The sequence below is a fragment of the Aotus nancymaae genome, unplaced genomic scaffold (assembly GCF_030222135.1).
Source record: "Aotus nancymaae isolate 86718 unplaced genomic scaffold, 86718_ANA_hifiasm-v0.15.2.pri h1tg000008l, whole genome shotgun sequence".
Classification (NCBI taxonomy): domain Eukaryota; kingdom Metazoa; phylum Chordata; class Mammalia; order Primates; family Aotidae; genus Aotus; species Aotus nancymaae.
Window position 1 is genome coordinate 30,345,020 of NW_026988419.1, and position 20,178 is coordinate 30,365,197.

The following is a 20,178-nucleotide window of genomic DNA, read 5'->3' on the forward strand; positions in this document are numbered from 1 at the left end:
TATGAAATTAGCTGGGTATGGTGGTACATGACTGTAATCCTAGCTACTCAGGAGGCTGAGGCAGGAGAATCATTTGAACCTGGGAGGCAGAGGTTGCGGTGAACCAAGATCATGTCACTGCACTCCAGCCTGGGGAACGAGAGTGAGACTGTCTCAAAAAAAAAAAAAAGAAGGCCTTAAAATATCAGTGTGCTGCCTTAAAATACCAGTGTATCACAAGTTGGAGAGTTTAAATGTCATGACAGGATGCACAGGGTCTTTGGTTTTATGGTAAACTCACGACAGTGTAGCAGGTACTATTCATTGCCCACCTGATAGCCATTCCTCCTTTTTATTTCCTAGCAGAACCTTTATTTCATTCAACTGTCCATCTCTGCCCTATATTTCATGCCCATTCCAGGTGACTGATCTAGCAGTTGGTATATGACCCAGTTCTGGAGAATGAGGAGAAGTTATGAGAAATAGTTTCTCACTCTTAGGAAAGGACACAATGGATTAGCAGTCTCACTTATATCTAAGATACTGTTGTAGAAATAAGATACTCACTTATTTCTAGATACTTTTAGGCTTATGATGCCTAAAACTGTGTTAGGCATTTGTGATCATGAGAGGACCTTGCCAAAGCCAAAATATTCAGAATGGCAGAGTGAAGATACAGAAAAAAAATGGTGCTGATGATGCTAAGTTCTCTGAAACTAGCATACCTCAGGATTTTTATTATGGGAAACACTAAAATCTCCTTGTTTGCATAATTTTGAGTTGGTTTTATTAAAATTTTTCCTAAAGGCATTCTGTTTTTTTTTCTTTATTATTCTTAAAAGCATTCTAACTGATTTATTTGCTTTCTCCCAAACAGCTCATTTCAAAGAGGCAACGTATAGTCAGAAGTGGAGGTCATCAGGACAACGGTGTTAAAGACAGCAACTAGCTCTGATATAAATTGTTAAGAGTACCTTAAGTTCTCCATCCAAATGTAGTCTGCTCATCTCTCTTATCCTAGATACCTGCGTTAGGAGACTCCAGTCCAATGGCTGACTGAGAGTTCAGGATCAGACTCAGTCAACAAATTTACCTGATTTTCTGAAAGTCAGCAATTCTGACTGCCTTACTGTGATGCCCTGCCTCCAACAGCCTGTTCCAGAGCACATGGTCAAAGTACATTAAGTCCCGGATATGTTCTCCTCAGTATGACAAATAATTGTGCTGACTAAATGAAGGGGCCAACATTAACATTTCATGTTAGGGCCAGGAAAAAAAATTGGTAATAACCCTTTAATACTGTGAAACCTCCCTAAAGAGCACCAATAATAAAAATATTGCCAATTTCCTTATTTTTACTTAAAAGTAAACATAAAAACTACCTCACAGAAAAAGGATTTGGACAATAAAAAATGTATTAATATTTAACTCCACACTTCTCTACTTCAAAAACGTAAATTTTCAAATATTATAGTAACTTATACTCTGTCATAATTTTAAATTTGCCTACTCTTATATGCTCTAAATCAGGCATTACCAAACTTTTCCTATTCAAAGTCAAAGAATAAATATTTTTGGCTTTGTGAGTGATATCATATCTGTTACAACTACTCAAATCTGCTGTTATGCTTACTTTGACAGTAACCTTCTATGATACAAAAATGAATTGGCTGGCAGGGTATGGTGGCTCACACCTGTAATCCGAGCACTTTGGGAGGCCAAGGTGGAAGGATTACTTGAGCCCAGAAGTTGGAGACCAGTCTGCACAACAAAGTGAGACACCCCATCTCTACAAAAAAAACTGCAGGCATGGTGGTGCACACTTGTAGTCTCAGCTACGCAGGAGGCTGAGCTGAGAGGATTCTTTGAGCCCAGGAGGTTAAGGCTATAATGAGTCATGATCACGGAACTGGATTCCAGCCTAAGCAAAAGAGCAAAACCCGATCTCAAAAAAAAAAAAATGCTGGCTATGTTCCAATGAAATTGTATATATAAAAACATGAGTTTGCCCGTGGAGTTGGTTCATAGATCTGTAGTCAGCTGATGCTTAGTCTAAATCCTCACTTTATCTAACTCAAACACTTTTAACCTAAGTGGTATAAACAGCTGAAATAGCATATGGCCATTTTTGCTTCCCTAATAAACATTATAGTCTGATAAATTCTCTTACTGCTTCAAATTTGACTCATTTAGCTTAGTTCCCTATAGCACTTCCCTGGAAGGTAAGATGTGTACCATTAGTTTAGCCCTGTCACTAAGTAATCCATAGACAGAATGAATTTTAAATAATCTACAGGATATTACAAAAATGTCCTAAAAAGCCTCCTAATTTTTGAGGCTCCTCCATTGAGACCTGCTGAGTCAAAGTTTTAATCCCTATTTCTTACGATTTTGATTTTCCAAAAACTCTGGAAAATAGAAAAATTCAGGAATAAGTTCTTTCACATCATATGGATTATCCATGAGAGCTTGCCAAGTAGCAGGAATAGAATGGAACTGTCGATCTGCACAGTCAAACCTGCATGTAGAAATTAAAAGAGAATGTCAATATTGAATGAAATCAACAAGAAAGCATGAAACAAAGCCTTTTAAACTCCCTTCAGAGTTCCTAATGATTAGCGGTACTGTTTTCTGAATCTTCCTCTTTAATGCCTACGCAAACAATTTACTCTCCTTATTATGATAATATCTTTCATATTTTGTTGTCAGAAACTAAACACTCTAATTTTAATCACCAGTAGCACCTTAGCTGAAGTAGCTGAAAACCAAACCACACTGATAAAAATTTCAAACAAATATAATCTTAAAGTCTTTTTTAAAAATAGCATTTTTGCAAATTAAAATTTATTACAGAAAGTGAATATTGTTTCAATATTTGAAAATCACAGTGTATAAATATGATTATAAACATTATAATGTAAATATACTTGATTAATACATCTATAGGAATGCTGCTGATTTAATCACTGATATATAAATATCTTTACAAACTCGTCTGCTTAAAACCAGAGGATGAGTTAGGGAAATAGCTCTGTGACTAAAGCTTTTATGTTTTACTTGCATAATCCATTGACTTATTTTAATATTATTTAATTTTTAATTAATTTTATTTATTTACTTAGAGATGAAGGTCTCACTATGTTGCCCAGGCTGGAGTGCAGTGGCTATTCACAGGCACCATCATGACGTGCTGCAGTGTTAAACTGCCGGCCTCCAGTGATTCTCTCACCTGGGCCTCCCAAGTAGCTGAGACTAAGAAGACCATGCTATAGCTCCTGGCTTAATTTTATTTATTTAAATTTAATCATGGGCACTGCATCTACGGTAGCTGAATGAAGCTTAAGTGGACATGCTGCAATTGTATTATGGTTTCTCTAATCACAAACAGTATAAATCCCTTCTATTATTTCATTCGATATTGTTTTCCTGGATTTATTAAGTATATAATGGCCTTGAGTCTAAGGTAAAGCCATGCTACAAGGAAAAAAGTGACATTAATGACTAACTTGACTCTTGTGTTTTACACCTATTTAATCTTGGTTTGAGGCAGAGCTGATCTTAGCAGAATTTTGAATTTAATTATAGACACTAGAGCACCTAAAACATTGTAGTATATTTAAGAAGAGGTATAGTTTTAATTGAGATAAAATTAACGTATCTAAATCGCTCATTTTAAGTGGACAATTCAAGGGTTTAATTCAGTATATTCATAGTTGTGCAACTATCATCACAATGAATTTTACAACATTCTCACCACTCCAAGAAGAAATGTTGTACCTATTAGCAGCCACTGCCCATTCACTCTACTCCCACCCCTGGAGACCACTAATGTACCTTCTATCTCTAGGTCTATTTTTATTTCATTTTACCTATTTTGACTGTCTATTTTGGACATTTCATGTAAATCATATAATATGTGGCCTTCTGTTTCTGGCTTATTTCATTTGGCATAATGTTTTCAAGGCTCATCCATATTATAGCATGTATCAATATTTCATTCCTTGAATTCATTCATGGGCAAATAATATTCCATTGGGTAGATATACCACATTTATTTATTCATTTATCAGTAGATGGACACTGGTTTGTTTCTACTTTTTGGTTATAAATTATGCTGGTATGGCCGGGTGTGGTGACTGACGCCTACAATACCAATACTTTGGGAGGCTGAGGCAGGCAGATCACTTGAGATCAAGAGTTTGAGACCAGCCTGGGCAATATGGCAAAACCCCTTCTCTACCAAAAATACAAAAAAATTACCTGGGTGTGGTGGCACGCACCCATAGTCCCAGCTACTCTGGAGGCTGTGGCAAGAGAATTGTTTGAGCCTAGGAGATGGAGGTTGCAGTGAGCTGAGACTGAGCCACTGCACTCCAGCCTGGGCGACAGAGTGAGACTCTGTCTCAAAGAAAAAAAGCCGGTGTGAATATTTGTGTACAAGTTTTTGTGTGAATATATGTATTCAATTATCTTAGGTATGTATCTAGAAGTGGAATTGCTAGATTATACAGCAATTCTATATTTAACCTTTTTTTTTTTTTTTTTGAGATGGAGTCTTGCTCTGTCGCCCAGGCTGGAGTGCAGTGATGTGATCTTGGCTCACTGCAACCTCTGCCTCCTGGGTTCAGGCAATTCTCCTGCCTCAGCTTCCAGAGTAGCTAGGATTACAGGCACCTGCCACCATGCCTGGCTAATTTTTGAATTTTTAGTAGAGACAGACCATGTTTGCCAGACTGGTCTCGAATCCCTGACCTCAAGTGATCCACCTGCCTCAGCCTCCCAATGTGCTGGGATTACAGGCATGAGCCACCACACCCAGCCCTCTATATTTAACCTTTTCAGGAACTGCCAGACTGTTTTCCACAAAAGCTGCACCATTTTACATTCTCATCAGCAGTATTTATAAGGGTTCCAATTTCTCCAAATGATCATCAACACGAATTATTATTTGTCTTTTTTATTACAGCTATCATAGTGGGTGTGAGGTGGCATCTCACTGTGGTTTTTGTGAGCATCTTTTCATGTGTTTATTGAACATTTGCATATGTCCTCTGAAGAAATGTTTATTCAGATCCTTTGTCTATTTTTTAATTGGGTTGTCTTTTTATTATTTAGCTGTAAGAGTTCTTCCCTCTCTCTTTTTTTTTTAAATGGAGGTGGGCATCTCACTATGTTGCCCAGGCTGGACTTGAATTTCTGGGCTCAAGCAATCCTTGTGCCTCAGCCTCCTGAGTAGCTAAAGTTACAGGTGTGTGCCACCTCACCTTGAGTGTAATGGTTCTTTATATATTCTAGGTACAAATCTGTAAGTCCCTTAACAGATATAGTTTTCCTTTCTTTTTTTATTTGTTTTCAGACAGAGCTTTGCTGTGTCACCCAGTCTGGAGTACAGTGGTGCAATCATGGCTCCCTATTGCCTCAACCTCCTGGGTTCAATCTCTCTTCCCACCTCAGCTTCCTGAGTAGCTGGGACTATGATGAGCACCACCACACCAGACTAATTTTTCTATTTTTTGTAGAGATAGGGTTTTGCCAAGTTGCCCAGGCTGATCTCAAACTCATAGGCTCAAGTGATCCACCTGACCTGGCTTCCCAAAGTGTTGGGGATTAAAGGTGTAAACCACCATGTCTGGCCAGTTTTTACTTTCTTGATGATGACCTTTGAAGTATTATAAAATCTATTTTTGAAGCTCTGTAAAAAATCATTTAGCCATAAAATTATTAAAAGGTAAAAAGACCCAGCTATACTTTGTTGCATTTTTTGAGACAGAGTCTCACTCCTTCACCCAGGCTGGAGTACAGTGGCACAATCTCAGCTCACTGCAACCTCCACCTCCCAGGTTCAAGCAATTCTCATGCCTCAGTCTCCTGGGTAGCTGGGACTACAGGTGTGCACCACCATGCCCAGCTATTTTTTTTGTATTTTTAGTAGAGACGGGGTTTCACCACATTGGCCAGGTTGATCTCGAGCTCCTGACCTCAGGTGATCCACCCACCTTGGCCTCTCAAAGCGCTGGGATTAGAGGCATGAGCCACCGCACCCGGCCTACTTTATTGCATCTTACGGGGAGAAAAGTATCTGCTATTATGGTACATGTAACATCTGGGGATGTTTAGTGACCTTAGGGCCAGAGTCTCTTCTTGAAAGCCAAGGCTTATTGTACATAGACAGAAATAAGGAACACAGGCTAACTGTGAGAACAGAATAGGTGATATTCACATAGCTCAGGATTGGGTAGGAAAGGCAAAATGGTTGTTAAAGAATAAGGCAAGATGGAGACAAAACATGTATAAATAGGGAGTTTTGTGGAGGATTTACTCAGGAACAGAAAATTTATGGAAAAGCTGGTTTCCTTAGGATTATTAGGAAAATGTACAACATAGGTAAGTTATAATATCCACAGTGTAAATACAGTGGTATCACAGACTTGTTTGAGCTGCTGCAATAATGTAAGAGTCTCTTATTGCTACTCCTTCTACTCCTCTTCATACATACTTTTAAGACTACATAGGCATAGGCATTGGCTCAGTTTGACTCTCTGGTGATGCCTTAGATTTAGCTCCAAATCAGATCTAATTATAAATCTCTGGTAGATTCCTCAAAACAGTAAGAATCACAAAGGTACACTGGGATAACACTGAAAAAGGAATTTTCCTTAAGTCACTTGTGTGAGTCAGTTTGAGTGACTTATTCTCAAACTAGTTTATTTTTAGCTGAATTGAAATTTAATACAGGAGAATAAAGAAAGATATCTTACACAGTACATGACGTGAAGGCAAACAGTTTCCAACAGTAACATAAAGTCATAAAAAAATAGCTTATTTACTTGAAACATACCTTCCACTCTGAAGCTGGATGTGGAGGGTGGTGAATGGTTCTACACGAATGAGATAATGCATGACCCCCGCAGAATTTGAATAGTGAGTACCATAATGAAACTTATCAATAGTTCCCATAGGATCCTCAAAATTTTCATATCTGTGGGGAAAAAATCCTAAAGTTTTATAACCAAAATAACAGAATACATAGGGGGCATAAGTCTGTATTTTATTTCTGAAAACATAGTTTTTTAAAAGTCCATCCTTTTTCATATGCCTCATTATCAAACTCTGTACTCATATCATCATTATACCATACTAGCAAATGAAAAAAGTTTTATTTGTTAATACTTCTTTTCTTAACAATGAAATATCACAAAAAATTCTGGAATAGTTTTGTATTATGCAATAATAATACATGTTCATTGTAGAAAAATCAGAAGAGAATTAAAACAGAAGACACTTAAAGTCAACATACAATTTCACTAATTAACACTAATTTTTTGGTGAATATCTATCCTAATGTATAAATAAATATATGAATTTTTTTACATAAAAATGCTATATATATTATTCATAACTTATATTTTGCATTTAACAATTTTCTATGGACATCAAGTGATTGAGTAGTCTATTTTTAACATGTATATAATATTGTATAGATGTACCACAATTTAATTATTTATTTACCTTTTAGACACTAAGACTGTTTCCTTTTTTTTTTTCTAGTATAAAGCACTGTGATAACTAGATATCCTTTTGTGGCCAAGGAAACGGAAAAAAAAAAATGGAGAACTAGTCAAGAATTATGGAAATTAATGCCTAGAAATTTAAAGGTAAAAGAAAAAAAGAGATGGTGATAGGAAAAAGGCCTAAACCAGATTATTAGCACAAGATACATAGTGATTCCTCAAGCTCTATCACTGATATAAGCAAAATTAGTCTGAATGGTGACATCTGAAATGAAAGATTTTGTAGGTCATAAACACTGAATTTCAAAAACCAAAACAGTAATTGGTTCATTAAGCTGGGGCCAATTTCCTTTTATATACTAATCATTAATATTCAGTGGAATAAAAAAGTTTTCAGGTCAAAGTTATTTGTATCTAGTAAAAATATATGACTAAAATGTAAAACAACTTGCATCTTTATCAATATAATAAGTTATGTATTTAAGTATTTCCTGTAGAACACTGTTTTTGAAAATTACAAAACCTTCTTTCGTTACTATCAGAAAAAAAAGTATGACTAATGGTAGTGATGAAATACATACATACACAGCCAAGTTCCACTGGTAAATCAAATCAAATCAAATATTAAACATTGCAAAAAGTCCTAGGGAAGATCTGCAAAGAAAAAGTAGGAAAAAAAGTACCATCTACTTTCATATCAATCTATAACCAAGTGAATTTGTAAAACAGTTTTGTCCTTATTAAAATTCAAAATTCAAAAGTCATCCCTAAGTTCACAGGGAGAAAAAGGGAAATTAAAATCAGGTTATTCTTTTGCCTGTGGGCAGCTTGCTTTGAAAAAATTAATTGTATGAAATTGGAACTTATATTTAAAAAAGAAAAAATTAATTGTCAGAAGTTGTCAGGGTAGATCATAAACAGAACTATAAAATTTTCTTCTTATCAAGATGACATGTTCTAAATTGCCACACATTCACTCTTCTTTATTCACATTATTATTGAAAAACACATCAGTATTAGTTGTATATCTACCCAACTGTTATATTAGATACTTTAATATGTTTGATTATTAGGTTATACAGTTTAAAATATCTGGGAAGAAAAATTTCAAGAATTTATTACTTTTTAGCACATACTTATTACATGGTAAAAAGACATTCTGAGCAATATCAATTTAAATTTGATGAAGGGAAATCAACAGAACTATAGTCAAGATTTCTGAAAGGCAACCAAGATATTTTCTTTTTTCTTTCTTTTTTTTTTTTTGAGACAGAGTCTCACTTTGTCGCCAGGCTGGAGTGCAGTGGCATGACCTCAGCTCACTGCAACCTCCATGTCCTGGGTTCAAGTGATTCTCCTGCCTCAGGGAGTAGCTGGGGCTACAGGTGTGTGCCACCACACCCAGCTAAGTTTTGTACTTTTAGTAGAGATGGAGTTTCACAGTGTTGGCTTGGATGGTCTGCATCTCTTGACCTCGTGATTCACCTGCCTTGGCCTCCCAAAGTGCTGGGATTACAGGCATGAGCCACCGCTCCCAGCCTGCCAAGATATTTTCAAGAAAACTTAGTGAAGTAACTATCAGACTCTGATTATCAAAAATAGTAGTAAGGTTAAAAAAAGTTTTTTTTGGTTGGCCATAGTAAAAAATCAATACAAATTCAAAGAAGCAATGTGTCTTTTTCAAAAGGAATAAGGAGCACTTACTTTTCTCGCATAGCTTTGGCATTTTTATCATTAACTACCCCAATTGGTTTGGAAAGATCTCGAAATACGGCAGGGTTATTAAGGTCCAACTCTTCTGAAGTATAATCTTGTAAAATCCAGGGAAACTAAAAGAGCCATAATTTACAATTTAGACATTCCTTTCTAAAGAAGCTAATATCCCCATATCTAATATCGAATGCTTATCTAAAGACAAAAATGGATAGTCTCTAAAAATATTTTTTCCCTGTTCCTATCATTCCACTGGAATATTTTCTTTTCTTTTTCTTTCTTTCTTTCTTTTTTTTTTTTTTTAAGATGAAGTCTTGCTCTGTTGCCAGGCTGGAGTGCAGTGGCACGACCTGAGCTCACTGCAACCTCCACTTCAGGTTCAAGTGATTCTCCTGCCTCAACCTCCCGAATAGCTTGGACTACAGGCATGCGCCGCCATGTCCAGCTAATTTTTGTATTTTGAGTAGAGATGGGTTTTCACCATGTTGGCCAGGATGGTCTCGATCTCTTGACCTTGTGATCCACCCACCTCAGCCTCCCAAAGTGCTGGGATTATAGGCGTAAGCCACTGCGCCTGGCTTTCTTTTCTTCTTCTTTTTTTTTTTGAGACAGAGTCTTGCTCCGTTGCCCAGGCTGGAGTGCAGTGGCATGATCTCAGCTCACTGCAAACTCCATCTCCTGGGTTTAAGTGATTCTCCTGTCTCAGCTTCCTGAGTTGCTGGGATTACAGGTGTGTACCACTACGCCCAGCTAATTTTTGTATTTTTAGTAGAGACGGAGTTTCACCATGTTGGCTAGGCTCGTCCCAAACTCCTGACCTCAGATGATCCACCCTCCTTGGCTTCCCAAAGTGCTGGGATTCCTCATGGAGCAAGCATGAGCCACCATGCCCAGCCCCACTGCATATTTTCAATGAAGTGAAAGAAAAAAGACTTTTACTTAAATTAGTTTTCATGTTTATATATTTTTTGAAAATAAATGAGTAGAAAACATACAGAAAGGCAAAAGGTTTTTAAATAAAAAATAAGTACCATGTGCAAAAGTATACTTTTGCAATTTATAAAACTATAGGGCAATCCCACATTTATAAGGTTTATGCAAAACTTACCACAGGATACTGTGCAAGGTCATTATAGGTTCGTCCTGCCATTGTATTTATTTGAATAAGGTAGTCAAAATTTGATATCTCTCTGTTTACCCATTTCTAGACAGTACAAAAAAGAGCAATATCAAAATTTAAAAATCTCTATCTCTTAGACATTGGTAGCTATTATTGACAGTACAAAGAATGGGCTAAAAAAGAAAAAAAGGTTCAACAGGGAGATAAATCAATATACTTTTCCTAAATTCACTTCTTTTTAAATATTAGTCTCTAAAAAAGGAACAGAAAATTCAACATAAAGCTTACACCACAGTCTAGAAGGTCTTGATAAGAATTCTTTCCAAAAACAAACAAAAAAACAACTTGTCTTTTCTTCAATTAAAGGTTTTATTTGAATACCTTAAAATTTTTATTTTATTTATTTATTTCAGAGAAATGGTCTCTGTCGCTGAAGCTGAGTGCAGTGAAGCAATCATAGCTCACAACACCCTCAAGCTCCCAGGCTTAAGCCTCAGCTTCTTACTACAGCCTCAAGCTCCTGGGCTCAAGCAATCTACCTGGCTTAGCCTCCCAAGTAGCTAGGCCTAAAGTGATGCCCTATTATGCTGGCTAATTTCTTTTTTCTTTTCTTTTTTTTTGAGACAGAGTTTCACTCTTGTTGCCCAGGCTGGAGTGCAATGGCACGATCTCGGCTCATCGCAACCTCTGCCTCCTGGGTTTAAGCAATTCTTCTGCCTCAGCCTCCCTAGTAGCTTGAATTACAGGCATGTGCCACCACGCCTGGCTAATTTTGTATTTTTAGTAGAGATGGGGTTTATCCATGTTGGTCAGGCTGATCTCGAACTCCCGACCTCAGGTAATCCGCCCACCTCGGCCTCCCAAAGTGCTGGGATTACAGGTGTGAGCCATTGCGCCTGGCCCACTGGCTAATTTCTTAAACTATTTGTAGAGATGAGGTCTTGCTTTGTTGCCCAGGCTGGTCTTGAACTCCTGGCCTCAAGTGATGTTCCAGGCTTGAACTCCCACAGCACTGGGTTTACAGGCATGAGCCATCATGCCCAGAATAAATGTCTTAAAATTTGAATTTTATTTTATTATTATTGTTTTTATTTTTGAGACAGAGTTTTGCTCTTCTTTCCCAAGCTGGAGTGCAATGCCATCATCTTGGCTCACTGCAACCTCTGCCTCCAGGGTTCAAGCAATTCTCCTGCCTCAGCCTCCCGAGTTGTTGGGATTACAGGCACCTGCCACCATGCCCGGCTAATATTTTGTATTTTTAGTAGAGAGACGGGGTTTCACCATGTTGGCCAGGCTGATCTTGAACTCTTGACCTCAGGTGACCCACCCACCTTGAAGCTGGGATTATAGGTGTGAGCCATTGTGCCAGGCCTAAAATTCTGAATTTTAGGACTGTTCCACTTTGAAATTTTTGTTACAAATTGAAATTTACATAAGTATGCATATTAAAAACAATCTTAATATATTAAAACTATCCAAATACTTTCATAAAACATTACATTAATTATCCTCAGAGGATAATCAGGTACAGCCCAGTTGTTCTTGAGTGACAGGTTGAGGGATCAGCACTTAAAGAATAAAGTTTATTGTACAGGCAACAGGAAAGGTACTTTATTAAATAAAACTCTTTTCACTGGCAATAGTAAAGAACTGCTGATGGCTCTTGAATAAGAGCAACACCTACAAAAGATTAATGTGTATGTGGGAGGAAGGAGAGAGCCAGGAAGCAAAGACTCCAATTAAGAGACTATGAACAGTCCTGAAAAGTCAAAAACAATGGCTTTCCTTTGGGTCCTAACAGCACAATCCAAGTGATGCTGGGATATAAATAAGGATATAATTCATGGAGCATTAATTTACTTTTGCTGGTAGTAGAACTGGTATTTTTTGGCCCTTTCCAGGCTCTTTTTTCCTTTTTTTTTTTTAACCTCATGCATGGATCATTTTTATGATTAAGATTTTAAAAACCCATGTTATTATTTTTTTTTTTTAAGACTGAGTCTCACTCTGTCACCCAGGCTGGAGTGCAGTGGCATGAATCTTGGCTCACCGCAACCTCTACCTCCCTGGTTCATTTAATTCTCCTGCCTCAGCCTCCCGAGTATCTGGGATTACAGCTGCCCGCCACCATGCCGAGCTACTTTTTGTATTTTTTAGTAGAGATGGAGTTTCGCCATGTAGGCCAGGCTGGTCTTGAACTCCTGACCTCAGGTGATACGCCAACCTCAGCCTCCCAAAGTGGTGGGATTACAGGCATGAGCCACTGTGCCTGGCCCTATTTTTCAAAAAGAAAAAATTATTGACACATATACCCATGAACTGAATGATACAGGAGGTGGCAGGGAGGGGACTGTCTGCGTGAGGGAAACAAAGGAAAATTAAAAAATAATTCAGAAGATTAGTCTGAATGAAAGAACAGCAGTTATAAAAATCAAAGGAAAATAATCAGAAGAAACAAGTTTTACTTAAAATGAATATCAGAACAGTTCATTACAGACTATTACAATTTCCTACCTGTGTCAATCCTGATGCTTTGAATAACTCCTGTGGTGATCTGCTTCCATAGTAACTATTTGGAGAATGAAGTGACAACAGTCTGCTATATATTTTGTTTCTAACCTATAAAAAACAGCATTTTATACTTTAAACATTAATCAAGACAAACTTAGAAGATTATGGTCATTATGACAGCTGTATTGAGAGAAAAATTCACCCTTTTAAAGTATAAAATTCAGTGTTGTGTGTTTTGTTTTGTTTTGTTGAGACAGTCTCTGTTGCCCAGGCTGGAGTGCAGTGGTATGATCTTGGCTCACTGCAGCCTTGACCTCCTGGCTCAGGTGAACCTCCATCTCAGCCTCCTGAGTAGCTGAGACTATAGGTGCGTGTTCCCAATGCTGGGCTAATTTTTTTGTATTTTTTGTAGAGACGGGATTTTACCATGTTGCCCACAATGATCCAAACTCCTGGGCTCAAGTGATCCTCCACTTGAGCCTCTCAAAGTGCTGGGATTACATGTGTGAGCCACCATACATGGCCTCAGTGGTTTTTTTTTTTTTTTACTATATTCACACAGTTATGTGACTATCACCATCATCTAACTTTAGATATTTTTTATCACCTCAAATAGAAATCCCATAGTCATTAACAGCTACTTCTCAATTCTGTCTCCTTCTCATTCCCTGACACATACTAATCTAATTTCTGTCTCTATGGATTCGCCTGTTCTGGACATTTCACATAAACCGTACATTATGTTTTTAACTTCTCTGTGGTACCTGCTGAAGTCAAGCCATGCAAGTTTTACAAAAACATTTTTTTTTACAAAATGTTGTAAAACTATTTTACAAAATAGTTTTATTTAAAAAATTTTATTAAAAAAATTTTGTAAAATGATTTTTACAAAAGTTATCATGTATAATAGAAAGATCACTAGACTCTGAATTAGAAAACTTGCTCAAGTCTACTTCAAATTTAGTTCTGCAATTTATTAATCATCTTGGCAAATTAATTTACTGAGTCTCGTTTGTAAATTAAACATAATATCTATCCTTATAGTATTGTGAATTATTCAGGGCCATACAAATGCAAAGTTACAAAATTCACTTATAGTTTCTTTAACTATTAAAAAAGAATAATGGATTTTGCCTGTTTTTTTTTTTTTGAGATGGAGTCTCACTCTGTCACCCAGGCTGGAGCACAGTGGCACAATTTCGGCTCACTGTAACCTCCACCTCCAGAGTTCAAGCAATTCTCCTGCCTCAGTCTCTTGAGTAGCTGGGATTACAGGTGTGCATCACCACGCCCAGCTAATTTCTGTATTTTTAGAAGAGATGGGGATTTCACCATGTTGGGCAGGCTGGTCTCAAACTTTTGACCTCAAGTGATCCAGCCACCTTGGCCTCCCAGGGTGCTAGTAATATAGGGTGAGCTATTGCACCCAGCCAGAATCTGCATTATTTATTTATTTTGGAGATGGAGTTTTGCTCTTGTTGCCCAGGCTGGAGTGCAATGGCATGATCTTGGCTCACTGCAATCTCCACCTCCTAGGTTCAAGTGATCCTCCTGCCTCAGTCTCCCAAGTAGCTGGGATTTCAGGCATGCACCACCATGTCTGGCTAATTTTTGAATTATTAGTAGAGATGGCGTTTTACCATGTTGGCCAGGCTGGTCTTGAACTCCTGACTTCAGGTGACCCACCTGCCTTGGCCTCCGAAAGTGCTGGGATTACAGGCGTGAGCCACTGCGTCTGGCCAAATTTGCCACATTTAATCTCAAGTTTGTTATGAAGATTAGATACTTTACACAAATGTGCTTTAAAGACAATGAAGTTATACAAACATCCAGTACTTAGCAAGGGCAGACAGTTTAATTTCATGACACAGCTTCCTGTAAAACACATGCTTTTACATGTTTTCCTATGAAGGAAAACTTTCTTGTAACAGTAAAAAGACTTCCTTTTGTAAAATTAGAAAAATGGTCTTTAAACAACTGAATCAAATCATCAATAAGTAAACCTGGTTTCCACAGAAGAATGGAAATTTAGTTATTGTGTATGCTAATGTGGGTCTTCTGAAAAGCAGATGCCAAACAGAAGTAAAATGCAAAGATTTTACTAGGGGAGATGCCTATGAGAGAAAATGAGAGAGCTATGCAAGGTGCGGAAAGCTGTCAGACTATAATACATGTCTGACCCCAAGTGAATGAGAGAGGGAAGGAAGGCTGAGCCCAAGCAGCCTCAGTAATGAGCCCAAGCTTACACAGCTAGTGGTGGAGACAGTACTTAGAACCCGATAATCTGGCTTTAGAGCGTATGCACTTAACAACTTACATTACTTAAGAATTTACTATATTCTTAGAAGAAACAGATTCACCATTGTTTTTGAATTTCAAACCAATCTAATTTAATAAATCCAGTCATAGCTTACATATTGTATATTACATCACAATTGAATGCAATGAGGCACTCAAAATTCTACTACTTTATCTGTATCTAGCCATAGATATAAAAGCTGAACTCCCCCAAAACTGAAAGATAAACAAATCTCAACAAAAATTCATATGCCGATTAGTCCCCAAACTGTATATTTTTTCCTCTAACATTTTGTCTTGACAAAAGAGTACAGCCCAAAGTTCCGTTACAGCTCACTAGCTGGAAACTTATTTAAGGTTAGTACTTTGGGATTTCCTGAAACCATAGTACATACCTCTTTTTTGAAATTGAGAAAGTAGTTGGATTGGTCAACATGAAAAATCTCGAGGGCTGATCTTCTTAAGTTGTAACGCCGGAGGTGAATCTCTCGAATTTGAGAATGAGGCCACTTGAAATCAAAGCCTACTCCTGAAAACAGAAGAAATCTTGTGACTGAAGTACCATATAAAGTTACTCATGCCATGTAGAAAATACCTCTTAGTTCTTGACAAAAGGTTTTAGGAAAAGAAAAGGAAATTTAATTTCTATACTATATAAACCATTTGTTAAATGTGTTGGATATTTAAACTGGTTCGTTTAAAACTATTTTAAAGTTCTATAACTATTCTACTGCCTTCCTATTAGAATACAAGATTTCTTAATATATCTCAGAAAGTTTTCCTTTTCTCTGTGTGTTGGCATCTTAGATTTAATCATCCTTTTATTATCATATAAAGGATGACATGGGAAGCCTATAGGAATAAGCACACATACAAAGGCATGATAAAATAAAGACTGTATTAGGCTGGGTGCAGTGGCTCACGCCTGTAATTCCAGCACTTTGGGAGGCTGAGGTGGGCAGATCACCTGAGGTCGGGAGTTTGAGACCAACCTGACCAACATGGAGAAACCCTGTCTCTACTAAAAAAAAAAGAAAAAAGAAAAAAATACAAAATTAGCCGGGCATGGTAGCACATGCCTGTAATCCCAGCTGCTCGGGAGGCTGAGGCAGGAGAATCACTTGAACCTGGGAGGTGGAGGTTGCAGCGAGCAGAGATCATACCAATGCACTCCAGCCTGGGCAACAAGAGCAAAACTCTGTCTCAAAAAAAAAAAAAAAATGAAGACTGTAATTTGTAACTTAAGTTTACAGCAATTCCCTCTAGCCAAACCCTTAAAAATGAATTGATAATAACTTTTAAAAAGCATTCTCTTACACACCTTGATGAATAACAAATTTAACCCCATACTGACTATCCATTTCTCCTTTTACTTGATAAACTACAATTTCACAGTTCTATCTTACCACTTTCTTATTCTCATTTGTGATTAATAAATTGGACACTTAATTATCGAATAACAAAAATTATTTTTTTCCAGAATTCCTCACCATCTTCTTTTTCAATGCTGCCATCATAGAAGTAAATGTGTTGAGTAGTGATTTCTAATCTGCCAGGAATAACATCAATTATGGTGATGAGTTCACAGTCTTCCATCAATATCAATTTTTCTTTTTGTTCCTGTTCTTCTTTCTCATCACTGAAAAAACAAAAAACCAATAAACAGAAAAGTCTAACCATTTATTTTTCTTAAATGCAAAAGAATACCATATTCAAATAGAAATCTCCCTCTCTTTTTTTTCTTCTTTTTTTTTTTTTTTGAGATAGGGTCTTGCTCTGTCACCCAGGCTTGAGTGCACTGGCACAATGTCAGCTCCATCACTGCAACCTCTGCCTCCCAAGCAGCTCGGACTACAGGTGCATGCCACCATGCCCAGCTAATTTTTATATTTTTTGTAGATTCAGGGTTTTGTCATGTTACCCAGGTTAGTCTTGAAATCCTGAGCTCAAGGGATCCACCCACCTTGGTCTCCCAAAATGCTGGGATAATAAGCATGAGCCACTGTCCCTGGCCTCAAATATAAATCTCATTATATAATCTCATCATATATATATATGTAAAATTAAACATAAATCTCATCACACATATCTCATCAAATATAAATCTCATCATATATATGTAAAATTAATGTCCAGGAAAGAATATCTGAATTACCCTCAAGAAATAGTCTGCATATTAAAGTGACTAAATATTTTTATTACTCAATGATTCAGTTTCATTAAAAATAAGTTTTACATTTTGACTTTATACAGCCCATTATAATAAAATACAGTGACCCTGTAAAACAACTAGCAGAGGACAATTGAAAAATAAGGCAATATTGGTCATGTCATTTTATATTCTGGGAGACATGAATTGACCCATGAAACATATGAATCTGTGACTAAGACTGCACTGTAGTGGTGTTTTGTAAATGATTTTTAGAAGTACTAAATATGAACCTTAAATTATAAAATGAGACTTTTCAAGAGTAACTAAAACTAAAGCATCACCATCACAGCATCCCGCTAACAAGGGAACTGGAAATAATGTAGAGAGCTACTATTGCCATACCTTACTTAAAGTGAAGTCACCTTATAATAGGAGGAATGTTACTCATATTCACTGGAGAAAGTAACTGGAAAAAGAGACAGTCTTTTGGTGACCTAGGTGACTTTAACTGCCAAGTATAGAAATCGGAGCTCCTATTACTCACAGAATGTTACTCAAGTAAATCTTTTAAGCCAGCTACTCTCTGATCCTAGACATTTCATATCTGCCTCATGTCCAGGGTACCAATGACTAAGTCTAATTTTATTTTCAGTGGGTTTCCATGAAGAAGTTCTGTATCACCAACTTAAGTTTGTAATGTTGCAACCATTTACTTTAAACTAAGCTTTTCTTTTCTAAAAAATAATTACCGGAAAGAAGGTTTTCCCAAACACTTAAATACTAATATTTACAGTGATAAATAAAGGAATGAGTAACCCTAAAAAAGAAAATAGTCTGAGGGTTATTTATATTAAATGACAAAAAGTGTTTTGGTTCTTTAGTTTAAAACGAATGAATCTGACATCCATCAAATTCACTAGTCATCAAAGAAAGAAAAAAAAAATCCCAATTAGAAAGCTGACTGAATATTTACCAAGATAGTCCCCTGTATAACTGCCCCTACTAAGTATCCTGAAAATAATCAAGGAAATCTAAAAAAATTACTGAACTAATATAAATAAAAATCTTGATTATGCCACTAAAGGATACTACTGAATCTAGTCAATCTGTAATATACATATTTTTTGAGACAGGGTCTCACTCTTATACCCAGGCTAGAGTGCAGTGGTGCAATCTCACCTCATAGCAACCTCCACCTCCTAGGCTCAAGCAGTCCTCCCACTTCAGCCTCCCAAGTAGAGGTGCACACCACCATGCCAAGTTAATTTTTTGTATTTTTGATAGAGACAGAATTTCGCCATGTTGCCCAGGCTGGTCTGGAGCTCCTGAGCTCAAGTGATCTGTCCACCTGGACCTGCCAAAGTACTGACAAATTGAAGGCCACCATGCCTGGCCCTCAATTTGTAATATTAAATTCAGCTTCAAAGAAATATTTGCCACGTGTAATTTAAAATGTAAACAAATCATATATTTGGGACACAGCTACTCATTCTTGGTTGAACATGTGGCTTTACGAACATAGAAAGTGAAATATTAGGCTGGGTGCAATGGCTCACACCTGTAATTCCAGAATTTTGGGCAGCCGAGGTGGGCAGATCACTTGAAGTCAGGAGTTTGAAACCAGCCTGGCCAACATGGTGAAACCCATTTCTACAAAAAATTAGCTGGGCATAGTGGCATGAGCCTATAATTCCAGCTACTTGAGAGGCTGAGGCACGAGAATCGCTTGAACCTGGGAGGCAGTGGTTGCAGTAAGCCAAGATTATCTCACTCTGTCACCCAGGCTGGAGTGAAGTAGTACAATCTCAGCTCATTGCAACCTCCGCCTCCTGTGAGAGTGATTCTCCTGCCTCAGCCTCCAGAGTAGCCAGGCGTGGTGGCATGACTACAGGTGCCCACCACCACGCCTGGCTAATTTTTGTATTTTTAGTAGAGATGGGGTTTCACCATGTTGGAAAGGATGGTTTTGATCTCCTAACCTCATGATCCACCCGCCTTGGCTGGGATTACAGGTGTGAGCCACCAGCCTGGCCTATTTTTTTAGAGAGAGGGTCTCACCATGTTGCTCAGGGTGGTCTCAAACTCCTGGCCTCAAGTGATCCTCCTGCCTTAGCCTCCTGAATAGCTAGGATTATATTCATATACTATAGCATCCAGCTGGATCAGGGAGTTAAACAACCTCTAAGCAACGCAATGACCACCAAGCTATGCTGACCCACAGACAATCTCTACTAGGCCAGGTTTTACTATTTTACTCCTTGGTAGACACCCAAGATAACTAAAAATTTATGTTTGCACAAAAACTTGTATTTGAATATTCATGGAAATACTATTCATAATAGCCCCAAAGTAGAAACAACCTAAATGCTCACTGACTGATGAATGGATAAGCAAAAAGTGATTATCTATATTTTGGATAACCATAAATGGTTATAAATGGAATATTATTTATAATATTATTCAGCCACAAAAAGAAATGAATGAATCTTGAAAATATTATTCCAAATGAAAATAAGCCAGACACAAATGAATCTTTAAAACACTATTCCAAATGCAAATAAGCCATGACACAAATTCTATGAGTTACAGAAAATGTTCCAAAGTAGAAAAATCCAGAGACAAAGTAGATTAGTGGTTTCCAGGGCATGTGAGAAGGGGAAAACTGGGACCGACCACTAAAAGGTACAAGATTTCCTTTTGGGGTGATAGTAATGTTCTAGAATTATATAGTGGGGATGGCTGTACAAATCTGTGAAAACAGTAAAAAAACTCACTGAATTGTAGGCTTTAAAAATGGTAAATTTTACATTTGTGAGATATATCTGGATTAATAAAAATGAAGAAATCCCTGAATAACAAATGGAGAGTCTGTGGCAATCAGACCTTCCTTATTA

At 37.3% G+C, this 20,178-nt stretch overlaps 1 protein-coding gene across 7 annotated transcripts in view; it reads right to left on the minus strand.

Annotated features, from left to right (window-relative positions):
- NBEAL1 (neurobeachin like 1) overlaps positions 1 to 20,178 on the minus strand; it is a 222,282-nt gene that overhangs the window by 51,988 nt on the left and 150,116 nt on the right. For all 7 annotated transcript variants that reach the window (XM_012446197.2, XM_012446193.3, XM_064373144.1 and 4 more), the window contains 7 exons: positions 16,623 to 16,771; positions 15,528 to 15,661; positions 12,838 to 12,942; positions 10,312 to 10,407; positions 9,195 to 9,319; positions 6,818 to 6,958; positions 2,367 to 2,497 (listed from right to left, as the gene is read on the minus strand). In XM_012446197.2, the coding sequence (XP_012301620.2) occupies positions 2,367 to 2,497; positions 6,818 to 6,958; positions 9,195 to 9,319; positions 10,312 to 10,407; positions 12,838 to 12,942; positions 15,528 to 15,661; positions 16,623 to 16,771 (881 nt within the window). The remainder of the gene's footprint in view (positions 1 to 2,366; positions 2,498 to 6,817; positions 6,959 to 9,194; positions 9,320 to 10,311; positions 10,408 to 12,837; positions 12,943 to 15,527; positions 15,662 to 16,622; positions 16,772 to 20,178) is intronic.